The following is a 19,793-nucleotide window of genomic DNA, read 5'->3' on the forward strand; positions in this document are numbered from 1 at the left end:
GAAAAGACATGAAAGAGGATGAATCCGTTTCTGGACTTGGAGTGACTGAGGTGGAAGGTGTTCACACTGCTAGAACTCTTCGCCCTCGCAAGAGTAAAGTGATATATAATGGTGGTCGTGGAGGCCGACAGCAGGCTAGAGGAGGAAGGAGTGGCCGAGGGCAGGAATGGGGCGGCTCTGAGCACGTGCTTACAGAAATATCTCCGTCTGGTCTGGACGCAGGCTGGATAATTGTTCACCACCGGGAAGTCGCAGAGCTTGACCAAGCTCTCACAAGAGCTGATGATGATGCTAGACGGAGGGGAAAAGCTAATGCAGCGATGGGGCAGGCCTTGAGGTCTGACCGCCAGGATGATATCAGGAAGTAATTTATGAAGATTCTCTTTTGGAATATAAGAGGAATAAAGAAGGCAGTCGGCAAGTGCGCCTTGAGAGATTTAGTTAATCAGAAGGACACAGACCTTCTTTGTATCGCCGAGCCAATGGTCTCTGTGAGTGATTTTCCAAACTTATTTTTTAATAAGTTGGGTTTTTTCAATAAATTTATTTTTAACAATAGAACAGGGAGAATTTCAAATTTATGGATTATGTGGAAAAGAAATCTGGGTTGTCCGGTGGTGATCTCAGAATCCTCTCAGCATATTACGGTTGCTCTGACTTGGGACCTCACCCAAATGCAAGTCTCCTTCATCCATGCTAGCAGTTTTAGGGCGGAGAGAAGAGATCTTTGGTTGGACTTGGCTGCGGATATTCCTACCACTCCCACTCCGTGGGCAATGGTTGGTGACTTTAATGCTACCCTTCAGTCTCATGAAAAGAAGGGCCCAGGAAACTTCAGCATGGGGTCAGCTGCGGAGTACAGTGCTATGGTGGACTCTTGCTTCATGTCGCAGTTGCCTTCGAGTGGGAGAAAATTTACATGGAGCAACAATCGAAAAACTGGTAATGTGTCTGCAGTGCTTGACAGAAGCTTTTGCAATGAGCAATGGCTGACCATTTTCCAAGACTCCTCTCAAGTGGTTTTGCCTAGAATAGCTTCAGATCATGGACCGATTTTGATGACTGCAATTGCTAGTCAGCGCCCCTTAAACTGTCCATTTCGGTTCCATCAGTTCTGGATGGACCACGAGGAATTTAATAATGTGGTGGCATCGTCTTGGTCTGAATGGATTGCAGGACCACCTATTGCTGTTCTCACTTCCAAATTGAAGCGGCTGAAAGGGGTTTTGAAGACCTGGGCGAGATCAGCCTTCCCTCACATTGATAGAGAGCTTGAGGACGCGAAGACGGTCCTGAACCAAATTCATGACCAGATTGCGAGAGAAGGGATGAACGACCATTTGTTTGCCTTGGAAGCTGATGCGAAGACCGGCTTGGTGAAGGCCTTGGAAAATCATGAAAAAATCTGGGCTGAAAAGGCGAGAATTAGATGGCTGAAAGTTGGTGATCGAAACTCCAAATATTTTCACCTTTCTGTCAAAATGAGAAGAAACAAAAATACAATCAGAGCACTCAAGAGGCCGGACGGTACCATGGTGGAAGGGCAAAATCAGATAGGGGAGTATATTGTCGATTTTTTTGAGCGCTTTCATAAAGAAGCTCCCACAGAGACCCATGAAGATTTACTAGATAATATCCCAAAAGTCCTTAACCAAATGGACTGTTATATGTTGGATTCCCTCCCTGGAAATGAAGAAATAAGGAGGGCAGTGTGGGAGTTGGACCCGGATAGCTCGCCGGGCCCTGATGGGTTCTCTGGTGTTTTTTTTCGCAAGTGCTGGTCCTTAGTGGAAGTGGAAGTGTGCAATGCGGTGAAACAATTTTTTAGCACTGGATACATGCCCCACGGGGTCAATAATAATTTCCTGGTCCTTATTCCAAAGGTGGAGGGAGCAAACACACTGGATAGATTTCGCCCTCTCTGCATGGGCAATTTCTTTTGCAAAATTATTTCCAAAGTTATGGCGATGCGACTGGAACCTCTCCTTCCTCGGCTGATTTCAGAAGAGCAGGGTGCATTTCAGAAGGGGAAGTTGATTCATGATAATATCTCTGTGGCATCTGAGTTAGCAAATTTAATGTTCTCAGCGACCAGAGGTGGGGGTCTTGGCCTGAAAATTGATATTAGGAAGGCTTACGATACTATTTCTTGGTCTTTCATTTTTCAAGTTTTGAGTAAATTTGGTTTCTCCAATAGTTGGATCAACTGGCTGCATCAAATTCTGATATCGTCAAAAATATCTATTCTTGTGAACGGAGGTCCTCAGGGTTACTTCGGGGTGGAGCGCGGGCTAAGACAAGGTGATCCTATATCTCCTATGCTATTTATTATAGCCGAAGAAGTTCTATCTAGAGGGCTGTCGAGTCTGGTTCAGTGCAAGGAGCTACAGGCAATCCATGGCCCAAGAGGCGCTGCCACTCCTGGGCATATCCTATTCGCGGATGATATCTTCATATTCACCAACGCCTCCTTGAGGTATGTTCGTACCCTGAAAAAATTCTTGATGAAATACCAAGAATTTTCAGGCCAGTGCATTAGCCTAGAGAAAAGTAAACTCTTCCTCGGGAAGATTGCTCCAGATCGAAAGCAGGTCATTGCTGATACCCTCGGAATTCAGATCTATAACTTCCCGACTCGATACTTGGGTGTTGAAATATTTAAGGGAAGAGTGAAGAAAGAGGCCCTTCTGCCAGTGATGGACAAGGTGAAGGGGCACCTAGCGGGTTGGAAAGGCAACCTATTGTCTTTGGCAGGAAGAACAGAATTGGTTAGATCGGTCATTGCAGGTATCCCTAACCATAGTTTTGCTATTTATTGGTGGCCAACTTCCCTGTTAGCAACAATGGAACGGTGGATGAGGAATTTTATCTGGACGGGTGAGATAGAATCTACAAAAAAAATTACAGTAAAATGGGACGCCCTTTGTAAGCCTAAAGAGGAAGGAGGCTTAGGTATCCGGAGGCTCAGAGACACAAACAAAGCAATGCTATGCAAACTAGTATGGAGAATCAAGCATGAGAAGTCGGTGGCCAGTTCTTTCCTTAAGGCTCGATTTATTAAAAATGATGGCAGCCTCAAAAAAGGCGTTTCATCTTCCATTGTATCGGGGGTTAAAAAGGTCTGGAGCTTTGTGGAAGAGAATCAAAGATGGATTATCGGGAATGGTAATCTTGTAAATTTTTGGAAGGACAAATGGTGGGGGCCAAAATCAGTGCTTGAGGAGCTTCAGATAATGGATTTGACTGCTCTTAGATTTAATGCTAAGGTGGGTGACTTTATTCGTGGTGGAGAATGGGTGATCCCTGAGGTGAGATCGGTGGAGCTCATCAGAATATTTGATAAAATTAAGAGGATTAAAATCCCCTCAGGTGACTTAGTGGATACCTGTTGTTGGTCATTGTCGACTCTGGGGTCTTTCTCTACCTCTTCGGCATGGGAGGGTATCAGAAGGACAGCTAGCAAGGTCCCTTGGTACTCTCTGGTTTGGCGGAAAGGCCTACCTCCTAGGATCTCTACCTTAGGATGGCGTCTAGCTCATGGCAAACTCCCAACGGATGAGCAAATCAGACAGAAGGGGATCCATCTTGCTTCCAGGTGTGCTCTCTGCAACCAAGCTGAAGAAAATATTAATCATATCTTCCTCACATGCCCTTTCACGACCAAAGTTTGGAAAACATTTGTTGAGTGCTTTGAGGTTAAGTGGCAGCAGCACCAGTCAGTTGACAACCTGGTTCGATGGTGGAAGGCAAAGGCTAGAGTTATAAACCTTAAAACTCCCTGGATGATGGGTTTTTCCATTATTGCAGCAAACATTTGGTGGGAAAGGAACAGACGTCGGCATGACAATGAGTACAGAGCTGCGATGCAAATTTTTGAATATAGTCGTCATGAGCTTGGCTCTTGCGTAGGGAAGCTGAAGGGGGTAGTGAAAGCTCCAATTGATGTTATTTTCTGCAGTAAACTGGGTTTGACTGTGGGGTCTTACAAGCATGCTCACCCCCTCGAAGTTCACTGGTGTAAGCCCCAACCAAACTGGCTAAAGGTTAATGTGGATGGCAGCTCTCTGGGAAATCCAGGAAGGGCAGGGGCAGGAGGGATTGTTCGAGATAATGATGGCCAGGTGTGTGACTCATTTAGCATTTTTTTGGGAATAAAAAAGTCTTATGAAGCAGAGGTTGAGGCAGTCATGAAAGGTATTATGATGGCTAAGGCGATGGGTGCAAGGGGTATGTGGATAGAATCTGACTCGGCAGCGATTGTTTTGGCGATCCAAAGGAACCATATCCCGTGGTTTATCCTCTAAAGATGGTTGGATGCTATCCCTTTCCTGGAATCAATCCCTTGGAAGATATCCCATTGCTTTCGTGAAGCAAATCCAAGACACGTTGCTGATTTTGTAAAAAGGCTTCAAAATCTGGGAACTCAGAATTCTCGGTGTCTTTCCCAAGACACGTTGCTGATTATGTAGAAAATGATATCCTGGGCAGGCATAGCTTTAGATTCTCCTAGGGTGATGCTTTCTTTCTCTGCTGATGGCCATGCCGAAGGTGGAGTTTGTTAGCGGCTCTAAGGGTCTCTGCTCTGTCCCTGTTTCCTCTTTATGATGTAATCCTTTTTTCTTCTTAATATATTAATCCTTTAGCAAAAAAAAAAAGTGGATAAGGCCTAATTAACTAACAATCCTAACTAACTAATTATTGCTAATTAATAATTAAAAAAAATGAAGGATTCTCTAATAAATTTGGGACTTTTCTTTTGAAATTTGGATAGGCTTGAGCATAAAGTAAGATAAGGTAGGAAAAGTAAGAGAAAGAGTTGGAAATCAATTGTGACTAGAATAGAGGAAGATAGAGAGTTGAAGACGAAGTAGGAAAGGTAGAGATAGAGTTGGTTATGACTTTGGGAGGGGAAATAGAAGTAGAAAATAAGACCCTATTGCCTCTCACCCTCTATTTAAGGAAAATCAAACGAAAAAGAAAATGTATTGTGGAGAAGAAACAGGAGAAGGAAGAAGAACAAAAAGGAGAAAAGAAATCAAGATTTCGAACGATTTTCAAGGTAAGAGTTCTTAGCATGATTTAATTACTTTATTATGTTCTACTTGGGGGATTAATCATGATTTAAAGGTTTTGGATTTTGGATTATGGGTTTGAGGAGAGAGAAAATAAGATTTTGATATGTTAACAATATTTTCTGGGTCAGGTAGAACAGTAGTTCGAGATTTTTCATATTATTGAAAATAGTTACATATTATTTTATAATCTAAAATAATTACTGAAAGTATATACATGTATTTAAGGGATCCTCTAAAATTTTCATTAAATTTGGAGTTGATTTGATATACCAAAATATTCATATACTCAAATAGGTCACTGTCAAGGGAGTTTTCTATACCCGAGAATGGGGATATTGACGGAGGAATATATACTTAGATTTTTAATATGATTGTTTTATTGTATAAACTTTCATGAGTCTTCTAAATCTCTGAAAAATTTAGAAGTGATTTGAGTTCGGAAAAGTGGGTTAATCAAATTTTCAAATTTGGTGATCAGAATCTGTTACAGTCTGAAGATCATTTTTTAGGGAGATTGATACCTAACATAAGAGGAATTTTTTTTATGTGATTTACTTATGAGGCTTGTATATATGATTTAGGTTTCAATAGAATCTAATTTTAAATTATTTGGATTCCAAAGGTATTTATTTTATATATTCTATAGCAGTAGATAGAATAGGTTAAGGTCAGAATTTTGGGAATGACATCAAGGTGAGTGGAACCTCTACCCTAACTTACTTATTTTTATAGTGTTATCCGAAAGAGAATTTTATGACCAGTAGATATATTCTAAACCTTGGATTTTATGATTGTTTTGTCATCAAAAATATGATTTTGCAAACCTAATGTTATGTATATGAGAGAATGAGGAAACAAATTGAATTTTGTTCTATGATTTGCATTATATGTAAATAGCAGAATTTTCAAAATGGAGCATTAATTACATAATGTTAGTTTCTAATATTATGTGTTAAGTTGCGATTAAGATTGAATGGACTATATGTGCATTACATGATTCTTATACCACATGAGTTTTGTCTGTGCATATTTTAAAAAACACTAGTTTACATAAATTTAATATTTTGATGTATGAGATGTGTTGTTTTAGTAATGATGCTTTAAATTACTAGCCTTGATTGAAGAGGAATGTGAGACTTCCTTTATCATTGATTTGTTATTTGTAGTTGTTGTTTTGATTACTTTTACAAAACTAAAACTAAAACTGATATTATGTTCATATAGAGACTGATTAGGGTGGAATGAGAATATTGATTACACTTGAATTCTGAACTTATTTGTATTTATATATATATATTTTTTGTTATTGGATGACTTTATTGTTGTTGTCTCGTCTTATCAACATTGGCATTATAATGTTGAGGTGAAGATTGGTTCATTGAATTTTTCCTTAGTAGAACTGTGGACTACTAGATGATGCAACTTACCCTCGATAGGATCTACCAATTGTTACTTGACCTTTGGGAGGTATGACCTGGTCTTTGGGAGGTTGGACACTAGATAGCTTCTACGAGTTTCTATCTGTTGAGGAGAGGCAATGTGGTACAATAACACATTGACCATTCATGGGTGATGTTATAAATTCATTGTTTTGTTTCTTTTAAGTCATCATATGTACTTATACAACAATACAAATGTAGCAATGTAAGTATGTGTGGTATACTTGCTCTTTTGTTTTCTTAAAATTTTTTATATTATATTATATATGTCTTTCCTGATATTAGTTGTATGATAGTGATTTCAAATTTGTTTAGTGTTGTGGTTCTACTCACTAAGTTTCTTCCTAGAGACTTACCTTCATAACTTGTAGATGACATTAGTGAGGACTATTATGGAGAGGATGTGAATGTTGAACCTATTGTTGATCAGCAAGAGGACATTGCTTATGGATTTGAAGAAGACAATGATTTTTATTTTTAAATGATGTAGACTTTGAGTTAGATTTTGAAGACATAATTTAATTTAACATTACCTTGAGTTTGAGATTTGAATTAGATAATTGAACTTTGAATTTTAATATTATATTAGTTTAGTTAACTCTTGCTTGCACTTATGTTTGTGTGGATGCTACTCCGATTCATTATCGCCTACAACTTACAAATTCTGTGGACCGTTGATGTCCAAAACCCTAGGCCGGGTTTCGGGGCGTCACATGGGTACTTTCTCTCTCCAAGTTCAAGATTCAAGAGCCAAAGCCAACTGGTTGCCATCTGAACACAGTTGCAGAGCTTATTGATCCCATCTCTAGATGTTGGAGGACAGATTTACTGCAACAATATTTTCAACCACATACAAGGTAGGCTATTCTTAAGATAAATTTGAGCCTATATCAGAGAGACGATAAGCAAGTTTGGGTCCTTCAAAGAATGGCCTATTTTCAGTTAAAATGGCATACTAGTTGCTCTCAAATGAGGCCCAAGCTTCTACCGCTACAGGTGCATCATCTTCCCTCCTTCACCAATGGGATCATGTCCCAGACTCAACCTGGAATCAAATTTGGGCTATAAAAACTCTCCCCAAAATTAAAAGCTTCATTTGGAGAGCTTGTTCGCAAGGGATAGCATTAGGGGAGGGTCTTCATTCTCGACAAGTACCAATTGATCCTTCATGTTGTAGGTGTGGCACAGAGAAGGAATCAATAGATCATATTTTGCTTAGTTCTCTTTTGCATGCTTGGTCTGGTTTGACAGTAGCCTTTCATACTCGCCCCCATCAGACCATATCCCATTGCTCCATGAATGATTAGGAAGTTGGGACGCTCTGTTCCGATCAGATAAGAAGCTTGCTCATAAGTTGCTTTCTAGAGCATCTTTCCTTTGCTGGTATCTATGGCGTGCAAGGAATGACCTAGTTTTCAATGTCAAGATATGGACTCCACAAGAAGTGATAACGGTGGAGAAGGCATATGTTGAATTCACTACAACTAATACAAGGGATCATCAACAGAATGTGGCAGTGGGCGGGTCTCTTCATGCACCATTTGCGAAATGGTCACCCCTAGCTCCATGTTATATCAAAATTAATTGTGACACGACGCTTCCTCGAGGGACTTCGGAAGGTGGTTTGGCCTTTATTTTCAGAGACCAGTTTGGATGGCTGATTAAGGCCATCTCGGTTCCTCAATGCCTAAGTTCAGTAATTCAAGAAGAGGCACTGACCATTAGATCTACTTTATTTCATGCTTTGCCTTTAGGATATCTACATCTTCAAGTAGAATCAGATAGCAAGGAGATTGTTAATTTACTTCAAGACTGTAATCAAGTACCATCTCTGGAGGTGGCAACAATGGTCACTGATATTAGGCAGCAGCGTGCTTTATTTGCTTCCATTTCTTTCACTTGTATTCCAAGGGTTTTGAATAGTGTTGCAGATGCCCTGGCACGGAAGGCCCTATCTATCATATGTTTAACAGATTGGCCATATTCCATTCCTTGGCTTCTCAGACTTTGTGAGTCTGAATCTAATGGTTGTACACATGTTTATCACCATTAATAAATTTGTTCTTTACCAAAAAAAAGTTTATATGATATTAAATTATAGCCTAGGATATTAATTAGACAAATTAAATTAATTACTATCCAACTTTTAAGACTGGCTGTTGGCAATGAATGAAAGAAGATTGAATTGCATTTAAGTCAACCAATTATCATCAAATTTTAAAATAATATATGACTTATCTGCTTTCAGCAACTGTGTAATGTCACTTTCTCTACAACACCCTCAGTTTCAGCTAGCTTCTCATCGGATTCTGAACTATTTCTTTCATTCTCTAGACAAGTTATTAAGAGACTCATGTATGGAGCATAGAGAGTTTAAAGTGGTCTTTGGTGAGTAATATAGGAAAACCACCATTGGAACTTAGTGTTCTCTAACCTTAACATATTAACCATTGACGCTACATTCGAGAGAGTAAAAAATTTACGAACACATGTAATAAGATAAAATAAGGTTCTGTTTAAGGTTTATGTAATTAGTAACTAGATCTTCCACACACTGAAACCAGGAATCAAACTCTCCATCATCCTCTAATTATATGAGGCTCAAAGTCCATATCTCTCTCTCGCCTTCAACAAGCAGAGGTTTGTTTTAATTATTTTTATTCTTACTAGCTAAGATGTCAAAACGATACAACACGAGGTAAGATTAGTTTTGCAATCTTAAAGTTGATGCCATATATGCCTCAAGCAAACGTGGTAACAAGTGGATCTCTCTCTCTCTCTCTCTCAACCAACTAACATATGTCACTACGTGCATTTGTGTATGGGAGAAATAGAGAGAGAAACATTTTGGAATACCGATTGTACATGGTGTCCTTCCAATTTCAACTCATAGTCATCACTATTTTTTAGGGTACTTTCAAGAATAAGTTAAAGAGGAATGTGGGCTTAGTGAGAGAGAATGGTAATGAGAAAGAGAGAGAGAGAGAGAGAGAGAGAGAGAGAGATATGTACAAGAGAAAGTCTTATCCAAAAAATTTAATATTACAAATCACGAATGATCCGAACTTGAAGAGGTATGTCTCTGGACACAAATCATTCCTTTGCATCCCATTATGGATGCATTGGGAGGGTAATTTGGTCCATTTAAAAGTATAAAAATGGAGGGTATTTTGGCCCATTGAGAAGTACACCAAAAAACTGAAGTACATCCTTTTACTAGTAGTATGACTAGTATTTATATATATATATATATATATTTTGGTGAAAGAAAAAAAAAATATCATTAGATAAAGCAACTGTTTACAGCCACATCAATACCAGTTTCCAAAAATAGTAACCTCCTATGCATAGCAAGATAAGAAATCTGCTTAAACATAAGAACCATATCGTTAGATTGCTTGAGATGAAAAAAAAAGCCAAAACAAGAGATTTAGACAACAAAAAAAGAAAATAAAATGGGGGGATAGAGCTCAGTGGACACAAAAAGTTTTAAGTCCACCACCATATTAGGCATTTCCGTAGAGTCCCGACAGATTTCTACTACTATCTATCTCTTCTCTTTGGTTAATTTTAGACTATTGAGGAGATTTCGGTTTCGCATTAATGCTTTTTTCTATCATCATAATCTGCACATAATAAAACAAAACATCAATGAGAATACCATATGCCCAACCTGAGATTTAGTTAATAAAGTCAGAGACTCCCATGCATGTCAAGATTGGAAAGTGTAGAAATGACAAGGATAGGCTGGCTCCTGGATTTTAAAGTATAATGTTCTGAAGGTCTATTCAGACAATGACAATCAAAACAACAAGGACATAACTAAGGATAAAAAAAATCCAATAATTAATGTTAGAAATGGGGTTAGATTTAATTTTAGCTATACTTGAGGATGTGCATGATCTCTCTCTCTCTCTCTCTCTCTTTTTTTAATCCATACATTTTATTCTATGTGATATAATTACTGTTGCAAATGCTCTGTCATGGAAGACCTATCTATCATGTGTAGACAGGTTGACCGATTCGTGTAAGGCCAATGGCTGTAAATATGCTTTTCATCAGTTAATTTTATCCATCTCCACCCATAAAAAAAAAAAAAAAAAAAAAAAAAAAAAGAAAAAGAAAAAGGAAAAAGAAGAAGAAGAGACAGAAATCATCAAAATGCTAAAGAACCAATGTTGTTCCTGTTCAGGAATCAGAGAAGAGTAAAATAATTGCATAAGTAAAGCCAAAGACAGAGTGTCTAGTAAGATACTCTTTTTCAAACCCAAAGGCCCACCAGTCTATATCCGTTTGGAAAAATCATATGAAAGGACATGCCAAGTGGTTGTCATCCAAATTATTGAATGTTCATTAATCCAAACAATCATTAATTAGCTAAGAGAGTACTATGTCACTATTTTGCTTCATGAAAGAGGGCAGAGTTTGGGATAAAAATCCTCTATTGTTCTGATCTTCTGTTGTTCCATGTTTTGCTAGGTGCAGCGAGCGACACGTGGATGGTGCATCACCAACGGTCAGGATTAAGAGGGTTGGTTGAGGTTACCAAAACCGGTTTACTCCTTGTGAACCAGACCGAGAGATGGGCTGAGCCAACCCAACCCGTGATCACCTCTCTTTCCCTTAAAATCTGTTTTCTCCTCTCTTCTTCTTCTTCTTCTTCTTCTTCTTTTTCTCCTTCTTCTTCTTCACCCTCTGTTATCTCTCTCATTCCCTCTCTCGGCTATTCTTGAAATAGTGAGCGTGTTCTTGAAATAGTGAGCGTGTTCGAACATCAACGAAGCCCCTGCAACCTTTGGTTCCACTTCTTCAATCTCTGTTCTCTCTCCTACGCATTGATATCGCTCTCTCTCAGTTGCCTCGAATTAGAGAGAGATTTTGAACATCAACGAAGCCCCCTGCTGGTTCTCGCGCACACTGGTTCGATCACCCTAAGGTATGAAACCTAAAACTTACTTTCCTCTTCTCTTCTCTCTTCACTCTTTTTTAAACCCTAGATATTTTCTTATTCACTCTCTAACAAGAAGCTTCCTTGTTAATTACCTTTTTGTTTTTCTTTTATTTTTTTTTTCGTGTAGCAAAGGAGCAGAGGAGCAGAGGAACTCTGGTCTTGTTGTTTTCCCCTGCAATCATTCTCCCTTTACAAGGTGAGAGGAACAGAGTACTGTCAAATAGGAATTAAGAAAATCAAAAAAAAAAATCAGAAAAAAGACATTCATAATTTTTGTATATAAAGGACCAATCAAATGTTCCTTCTGTTTTTTTTTGGTGGGGTGGGTGGGTTGGGGACAAGGAAAATGGAGAAAGAAAGGGGGCAGTAAGGAAAAGATGTAACAATGAACAGAGGAGAGGGGAAGAGGAGCATAACGAAGCATGGAAATGAGTTTCTCTATACGACATTTCTGTCTATATTTGTTCAGTGTTAAAAGTGGAACCTTTCTTATTTTTATCATAGCAACATAAGTGATAGATGGAGGTCAATTTTGGAAGGCCCTCTGTAAAGTTGAAGCCCAAATGCCATTTTGACTATTTGCAAAAAAATATAGAAAAACTCTGGAAGCATTTTTCCTTGGAAGAGTCCCTCTTCCAGAAATCCAAGCCTAAGATCTGAAGCTTTGAGACAACAAAATTTGGGGTTTTTTCTTTTTGGTTTTGCAGCTTTAACTGGTTCAGCTGGTAGCTCAAAATGTTGTGTAACCTCTGACTGCTTTAGAGTCAGGTATAGCTAGCATTCTTCATGTGATGTCTATATAAAGGATTTGGTATGGGTAATATTGAAACCTTACTTTCCAGTAGTATCGCTGTTGTCTTTTTTGCAGCCTTTGATGTTACTGGAACTATGTGCTATGGTTCAGCAAGGCACTAAGAGCACTAATAACTCATAGTATCTCCTAAGTTAGGTGTTTGAAGACATTTGTGGCCCCCTAAAAGCAAGGCTAACATGGGTGGAAGACATTATATTATGCTATTCCATGAAGGAGACCATATATGGAAGCTTCTTATATTGTTTGTTTATTTATTTTTTTCTGAAGATCTCTTGTATTGTTTGTTTGTTGAATCCATCCAAGTATCGAAGCTTTATACAAATAAGTTTATGAGTTGCAAGGCCAATTAGGAGGTAAAGCAGGTGATCAGGAAATGAGGATGTGGGAAGGGAGGAAGGAAGGAAAGGAAGGTAGATGATGAGTTTGGTCAAGTGAATGGATAGTGGAGATGGTGGAGGTGGAGGAGGGTGTCTCCTCTCTCCACTCTCCACTCTCCACTCTACACTTGCTATAAATTAAATGATGGAAACTTTGAAAGCTATTCATTTCGATTATTTTCTTATGGATATTGCATTTTACAGAGAAATGGATGCACAACAACGGATGTGTAGCTGTGGAGAGATGATGGTCATCCGAACTTCTCAAACGGCGCGGAATCCTGGACAAAGATTTCACAGATGTCCGGTAGGCGGAAAACATCCGGGATGTTTTATTTGGTTGGACCCAGTATCAAGGAATTATACCGAGACTGTAGACACAGGAACATGTTATTCAACAGAAAGTGTTAATAGGAACACACGGGTCATCTCAGCTATTCGTCAACCCTCCTATAGTCCACAAGTACGGAAACAAGTACTAGTGGACCAGTCGTTGCTCAACCATTATTATGGTTTAACCATCTTTCTATGTATTTGGGTGTTAATTCTCTCGTGCTATGTCTTTTATGTAACGGCTTTGTAAATAGTACTAAAGTGGTGTTTCATATTATGTATGGAGTAAATACAAGATCAAGAGTTTATGTAAGATTTCATAATTTTTTTTCCTGTTCGGATGATTATTAACTTTTGTTTGTTAATGAAAAGCCTTCCCATAAGCACCTTGAATTTGTTGCTTGTCTCTAAAGATGATAAATCATTCACAATTAATTGTATCTTAATGTTTTTCTGGACCAGGTAGGCTTGTTATGCATTAGCCTTTTTTCATTTCAAATTCTCCCTCAATATGCATAGCCTTCATGGATTACTGTGTACATGGGTGGGAAGGGAGGTCTTACCGACATAAACAGCCAGAGGAAGGGAGCTGCAATGGGAAGACACAAAATGGTGCCGATCAGTTGTCAGTCACGCTGTTTCTTCTCATCAAGCCCATAGCCTTGCAAAAGTGCAAATGAACTTATCCATTTGTCATGTTTCTCAGTTCTTCATTTTCATGAAATTGGAATCTTTCCACAGCTTCAATTCAATCTTCTATCTCTACAAGATTTGGTCCTTCACCATTGGGCATCCCCCTCATGACCTGGACAATGAAATTTTCAAGAGCATTTCAGGAAGACCTTCAAAATGGCTCCTAAAGTCTCAGATCTCAATGGTCTACAATGCAAAAAAAATATTCTTTAACCCAGACGATGTGCATGAATAAAAAGCTTTGCTTTTACATTATGAAGGGAAAAATCCTTGTTCATGTCCGCAACTTGGTCAAGTTTCAGAAATATGTACAGTATTTGGCTATGAGTTGAACAGGGCCCTAAATAATTCTATTGTTTTTTCATGTACCTGAGAAGACTCTGGAAAGTCTCATGTGATTGATCTGAGGTTTTGGATTTCTCACTGTTGTAGTATGCAAGATGGGACTGATCCCGCAACTTTCAGATGGGATCATAAGCACATTTTATTTGAACCATAGTTGGCCACTGCAGATAATACCACATGTGACTTTGTATAGATAGAACTAGAGGAACCTAAATGATAATGGTATAACCCTAGAACTTGGAATGGATTCTATTCTGATGCACCAATTGGACCAAGTCATGTTTTCTAAAAATAATTATTCATGTGCCTTTTTAACAGAAATGCAGTCTGGGACAATTACACATGCAACAGACCTAGCACATGTATCTAAAATAGAGACCATTAAACCAAGAAATACTTCTCCATGGTTTAAAATGATTCTAAAGGCTTGTTTTCTCCATAGAAGGGAAAAGGACCACTCATCTTACAAATTTTCAACAAAATTTCACTTTCCTAGGTACAGACCTTCCTTATCTTCTTCAACAAAAGAGCTTTTCCAACTCATCCACTAATTAAACTAGGAGCCATAAATAATCAAATATGAACAAGTACCATCCATCCATTGAAGCTATCCAACTCCTAGAATCAGGCTTAGATGGATCAACATTAGTGCTGCACAGCATTTGGAACAAAATATATATAAAGAGTTTAATTTAACATCATTAACATTTCTTCAAATTACAGGGCTCCACACCACCTGATTTCCCTTGACAACGGCAAGTGGCCCTCCTTATCTGCTGCAATCGGCCTGAAGGCATGCGTCATCATACCAAAATTTCAACATACTTCCACTCCCACATGAATTTTCATACCAATGTAAGTCAATCAACAACACCTAGTGATGTACCACAGATAATCACTTGTATCCCTGGTTACATTTATCTGCTCCAAAAGACCATTAGCAGTCGTCACTGAATTGTCATCAAGTGAAGAAACATCCTCGTCATACATTGCCCAGGACAGCAACTCAGCATTGGTGGGCAACATTTCCATCTGTGATGTTTGAACTCCAACCTGTTTAAACAAAACAATGAGATGCCATTTCAGCATGTTCTGCTGCATAATTTTTTTCTGAAAAATGATAATATAATGAACTGATCTAGTTTCATTCTGAAAAATCAACCACGATGCACTAATGGAACAGGGGGTATTTGAAATAATGCAACAAACTGATTTGAAGCTAATGGAACTTCCCACAAAAATAGTCTCTTTCACTAACCTTTGCAGTGTTATAGACAGCATTTCTACAATCAGGAAGGATGCTGATGAACAGATTGTTATTGTACAAATCTTTATCTTTTCTACAAACAATTCCAAGGAAAGTATGGCTTGATGAATCTGGAAAGCAATTGTTGCAATGGCCGATCAATGAAATCGAAACTCTTAGATAAGGCTGAGCCCTTTGTTCCTACTTGGGTTGATCCCCAACAACTCTGTGGCCAAAAGGGAGCTACTGTTCAAGGTGGCATTGGACCATTTGGTCTGCTGACATTGGCTTCCAAAAATCTAGAGGAGTACATATCAGTTTTCTTCAGATTTTACAAAGCTAAAGACAAGCATATGCTGTTATGAGCATTATGGGTCTTTTCTGAATTGTTATTTTCTTTTTCCTTGTTTCTTTATAATCATGGATTGTATTTGTATACAGAGATTGATCATTCTGTTGTGGAAAGTTTTGGAGCTGGAGGGAAGACATGCATCACATCTCGAGTTTATCCATCTCTAGCAACTAATGAGGATGCACACTTGTTTGCCTTCAACAATGGGACTGACGCTGTGGAAATCTTGAAGTTGAGAGCATGGAGCATGCACAGACCTCAGATGAACTAATTAATAAGAGATTTGAATAGACTAGATTTAGGCTATTTAGATGTTTAGAAATAAAACAAACCATTGACAATCATTTGATGGTTGTTAGATCTTTGTTTTAGCAGTTTAACTAGATTTCAGAACATTTCAGTAGAATAGACTCTTTAGTTAATCATCAATTTGCTGTGCTACTTCTATTATTCTATTTCTTTTCTGACAATAGTTTCAATCTTCTATCAAAGATACGCACATATTGAGTAGTAAATCATTATTCATATCAATACCTCTTTTCACCATGCACAGACTCCATCAAATCTGAACTCATTCACAACCCAAAAAAATAACAGCAAACCTACATTGTCCAAAGTCTTGGTGGATTCGAACCACCATAACTTGGGCATTAGCCCAGATGCTCTACCATTTTGAGCTAAAGACTCCTTACCTACAAAAAAAATTGGTTAGTACATTATAGACTAATCCATCAATAAAAATATGCTTAATATCCTGGATGTATTGGCAATCACAAAAAAGAAAAAAAAGTTAGTTCCTCATTAACTGAATGTATCTAATAGCAAATAAATAATGTTCCTCATCAACTGAATGTATTTAATAGCAAATAAATAATGTTCCTCATTAAATGAATCTAAATACAATCTTCATCTAGTGATTGATGAACTGCAGATGCTTGTGATTGATGAACTGCAGATGCTTGAGATGACATATGGGAAATAGACTCCTGCAGGGAACATTGAAAATTAGGGCAATCCAGATTCATATAAGAAAATGAAAAATGCAGCAAACAACATAACTAACTAAAAGTATTTACCCTAAGTGACATGTAACCGAGATAAATGTTATCAAACAGTTGCATATTGTATGAGGCAGGGGTTGGTTGCTGTTCTTGTAGTTGTTGATTATTACTTGGCCCTCCACTCTTTTTTTTTTTGCCTTGCTTTTCGACCCAACTCTTTAGCCTTCTTCCACCTTTACTTTTCTCTTTATGTTTGAAACGTATCCCATCATACACGTCAGTTGAGAAATCATGCAATATTGGCATATCAGGGCAATCGGCTGGGTTGATTCTAATATTACCAACCTTCAATCTTAATTCATTAGCAGCATCTTTCATCAATTCGTAACCCTCAAATGTGTAGTAGCTTCTGATGCTATTTGAACAAATTCATGACAAATATGCCTATACCGCTGTGTACGGTCCAGGTTGACATCCTCTTCAATTTCTTTCCCCCTATTGTCATTAACTACCATAGTTCTTGCTCCCCGTGTCCATCTCTTCAAAATGTAGGAATCAGGAATACGCTTTATGTCGAGCACATCTAAAACTTTCAAACAATGGCAACAAAGAAGACCATCTGTTTCGAATTTCCTGCAAGTGCAACCTATAATTCCAGCAAGCGGGTTACAACATACTTGATATTCGCCTTCTACATCAACAATCCCAACTCGAAAATCAATGAAGGGAAATCTATCAGTTCGGTCTCTGATGCAACAAACAGTCATCCAATTATATTCCTCTTGAAATTACGCATAAATTGTAGGAGTGTAAAGTTCCTCAGCTTGTTTCTGGACAATTGACATTGAATTTGCTAGTTGTGGCAACTTGTTTCTTGATTCAAATTTAGCTTTTAACTCATTGCCACGCTTCTGATTAAGAACTCTCTCAAAGTGCTTAAAAATTGCACAACATCCAAAGTTGACTTCAAATAATACTTCAAATCACTATTTAAACTCTCACGGAGTTGTGTACTTCGAATACCTAATGTGAATGTGTTTTTCATGTAGCACTTTGCCCATTTATTTCTAAGTGTATACATGCGCCTCAACCATGCATTATCCATAACACCATTTTCACTAAGCAATCTAGACCATGCTCTGTCGAATTGTTCTTCCTCATCATATTGGTATATGCATTTCTTTATATCTTTAAGAAACCCGGAGCCATCTTTCATCATATTACCCAAATGCTTAATGCCATTCTGCATTAAGTGCCATGTACACAACCCATGCCACGTCTGAGGCCACATGTCTGTTAATGCTATAGTCATAGCAGCATCTTGGTCCGTGAAGATAGTTATAGGCTTCTTTCCACCATGTGCCTCAACAAATACCTCAAACAACCACTTGAAAGATTCCACTGTCTCATCATATAAAAGTGTGGCCCCGAATATAGTGCATCCTCTATGGTGATTAAATCCAGCAAACACCCCAAGCGGCCTACACTGTCTGTTGGTGCGAAATGTAGTGTCGAAGCTGACTATATCTCCAAAGTGTGCATAATCAATGATCATCTTTGGATCAACCCAAAATATATTAGTTATTTATTTTTCACTATCCAGCTGAACTGAGTATGTGAAAGATGGATTGTTCCTACTTTGAGTAACAAAGTAATCCAACAAACTACCTGCTTCACCATATGATAAGGAACTCATTCTTTTAGTACGGAGGTAGTTCCTAACATCTTGGGTCGTACAACTCAAGTTCTCGATCCCACCAGCCTGCCTACCCATCAACTCAATTGTGAATCTAGGTCTAATGCCCGAGTCATCAGCCAAATCAATTTCATACATATGTATGTCTGACATATGCCTCTGTGAACGCATCATATGAACTGTTGAATTAGTATGGAGATCATGATTATGTTCCTCCACAAATTCACGACACATATATTTTCCATCCCCACCCAAACATATGGCCATTTGTGCTTTGCAAGTTGTTCTTGTCTCAGCTCGGGGGTTAGTAACATTGTTGTCTCGCTTGTCTGGTTGCCGAGACCCAGCTTTTGAACAAACAAACCGCCTTGACGTAATAGTCATCTTGTCTTTCTTGCTTTTATTCACAGTGTGTCTCCTAATACTAAACCCCATTGCCCGTCCGTAACTGTTGTAAAAATCATATGCTTCCTGTTCTGAATTGAATAACATACCAACCTGAGGTTCCCTCGCATCATTCAAACAAGCATTCTCCATACTATACAAAACAAATAAAAACAATGATACGTTAGATACTACTACATTATTGGATGTAATAGACCATAGTTCTTAGAATATGGATCTTATAGCCAGTCAAAGAATAAGAATGAAGGTTACATTAGTTAGAAAAGAAAGTAACTGAAAAACTTAACTTGTAATGGTTCACCCAAACATATTTTTAGAGATATAGTTTGTTTATCTGAGTTTGACCAATACATAATGAAAATGTTTTATAAGATGATATATGTATATTTTACTGTTTGTAAACATAAGATGATATACAGAGCTCTGTCCCCTTATTTTTGGAGCTTCACTCTATGATAACGGAGGTAATTTTTTGTTTCAAAGAGGTTAATGATCTAGTGGGATGGTTTAAAATTTGGATTATACACCCTAAGCAAGAAAATGAGCTTACTTCGACGAGAACACAAAACAAACAAGAAAATAACAGAAGTAAAATGAGATTTAAGAACACATACATCATCTAAATTAGCACCAGTAGCTCAATCTAAGGATGATCCTTGAAGACAAATGTTTGTCATTTAAAAACAAAATAGGAAATACTAAATGGTGATGCGAGAACAGCACAAATCAACCACTTATTCCACCAAAACTAAGGGAGCATCACATTTTACCTCTTGAAAACTCTGCGAATAAAATTTCTGCCAAAAAAAAAAAAGTTAAAAATGTAAAACTCAAGGATAGAAATCCATGATCAAATAAAAACTAAGGGAGCATCACACTTTACAGGGTTGAAAACTCTGCGAATGAAATTTCTGCCAAAAAAAAAAAGTTGAAAATGTAAAACTCAAGGATAGAAATCCATGATCAAATAAAAACTAAGGGAGCATCACATTTTACCTCTTGAAAACTCTGCGAATGAAATTTCTGCCAAAAAAAAAAAAGTTGAAAATGTAAAACTCAAGGATAG

The 19,793-nt window shown here is 38.0% G+C and overlaps 2 protein-coding genes across 2 annotated transcripts; one reads left to right on the plus strand and one right to left on the minus strand.

Moving 5' to 3' along the window:
- The first annotated feature begins 776 nt into the window (after positions 1-776).
- LOC122073799 lies at positions 777-8,567 on the plus strand. The gene is made up of 2 exons (XM_042638433.1): positions 777-4,227; positions 7,822-8,567. The coding sequence occupies exons 1-2, from the start codon at positions 777-779 to the stop codon at positions 8,565-8,567; spliced, it is 4,197 nt and encodes a 1,398-aa protein (XP_042494367.1).
- Positions 8,568-16,518: 7,951 nt separating this feature from the next.
- Positions 16,519-18,181, minus strand: LOC122073800 (protein FAR1-RELATED SEQUENCE 5-like). Its single transcript, XM_042638434.1, has 5 exons — positions 17,684-18,181; positions 17,419-17,561; positions 17,077-17,259; positions 16,972-17,035; positions 16,519-16,611 (listed from the first exon to the last, which is right to left on the minus strand). Exons 1-5 carry the CDS (start codon positions 18,179-18,181, stop codon positions 16,519-16,521), a joined length of 981 nt encoding a protein of 326 aa, XP_042494368.1.
- Between the last annotated feature and the right edge of the window lie 1,612 nt (positions 18,182-19,793).

Source organism: Macadamia integrifolia, chromosome 3 (assembly GCF_013358625.1).
Source record: "Macadamia integrifolia cultivar HAES 741 chromosome 3, SCU_Mint_v3, whole genome shotgun sequence".
Taxonomy (NCBI): Eukaryota; Viridiplantae; Streptophyta; class Magnoliopsida; order Proteales; family Proteaceae; genus Macadamia; species Macadamia integrifolia.

Excerpts from the sequence above, each read along its gene's own strand:
- LOC122073799 (XM_042638433.1), top strand. The coding sequence starts at position 777 with ATGGTTGGTGACTTTAATGCTACCCTTCAGTCTCATGAAAAGAAGGGC. Across the intron at positions 4,228-7,821 it reads TAAGGCGATGGGTGCAAGGG|GAAGTTGGGACGCTCTGTTC; the intron begins GTATGTGGATAG and ends ATGAATGATTAG.
- LOC122073800 (XM_042638434.1), bottom strand. The coding sequence starts at position 18,181 with ATGATCATTGATTATGCACACTTTGGAGATATAGTCAGCTTCGACACT. Across the intron at positions 17,036-17,076 it reads AACCTGGACCGTACACAGCG|AAGCTACTACACATTTGAGG; the intron begins GTATAGGCATAT and ends AAATAGCATCAG. Across the intron at positions 16,612-16,971 it reads CTAATGAATTAAGATTGAAG|GAGTCTATTTCCCATATGTC; the intron begins GTTGGTAATATT and ends TGTTCCCTGCAG.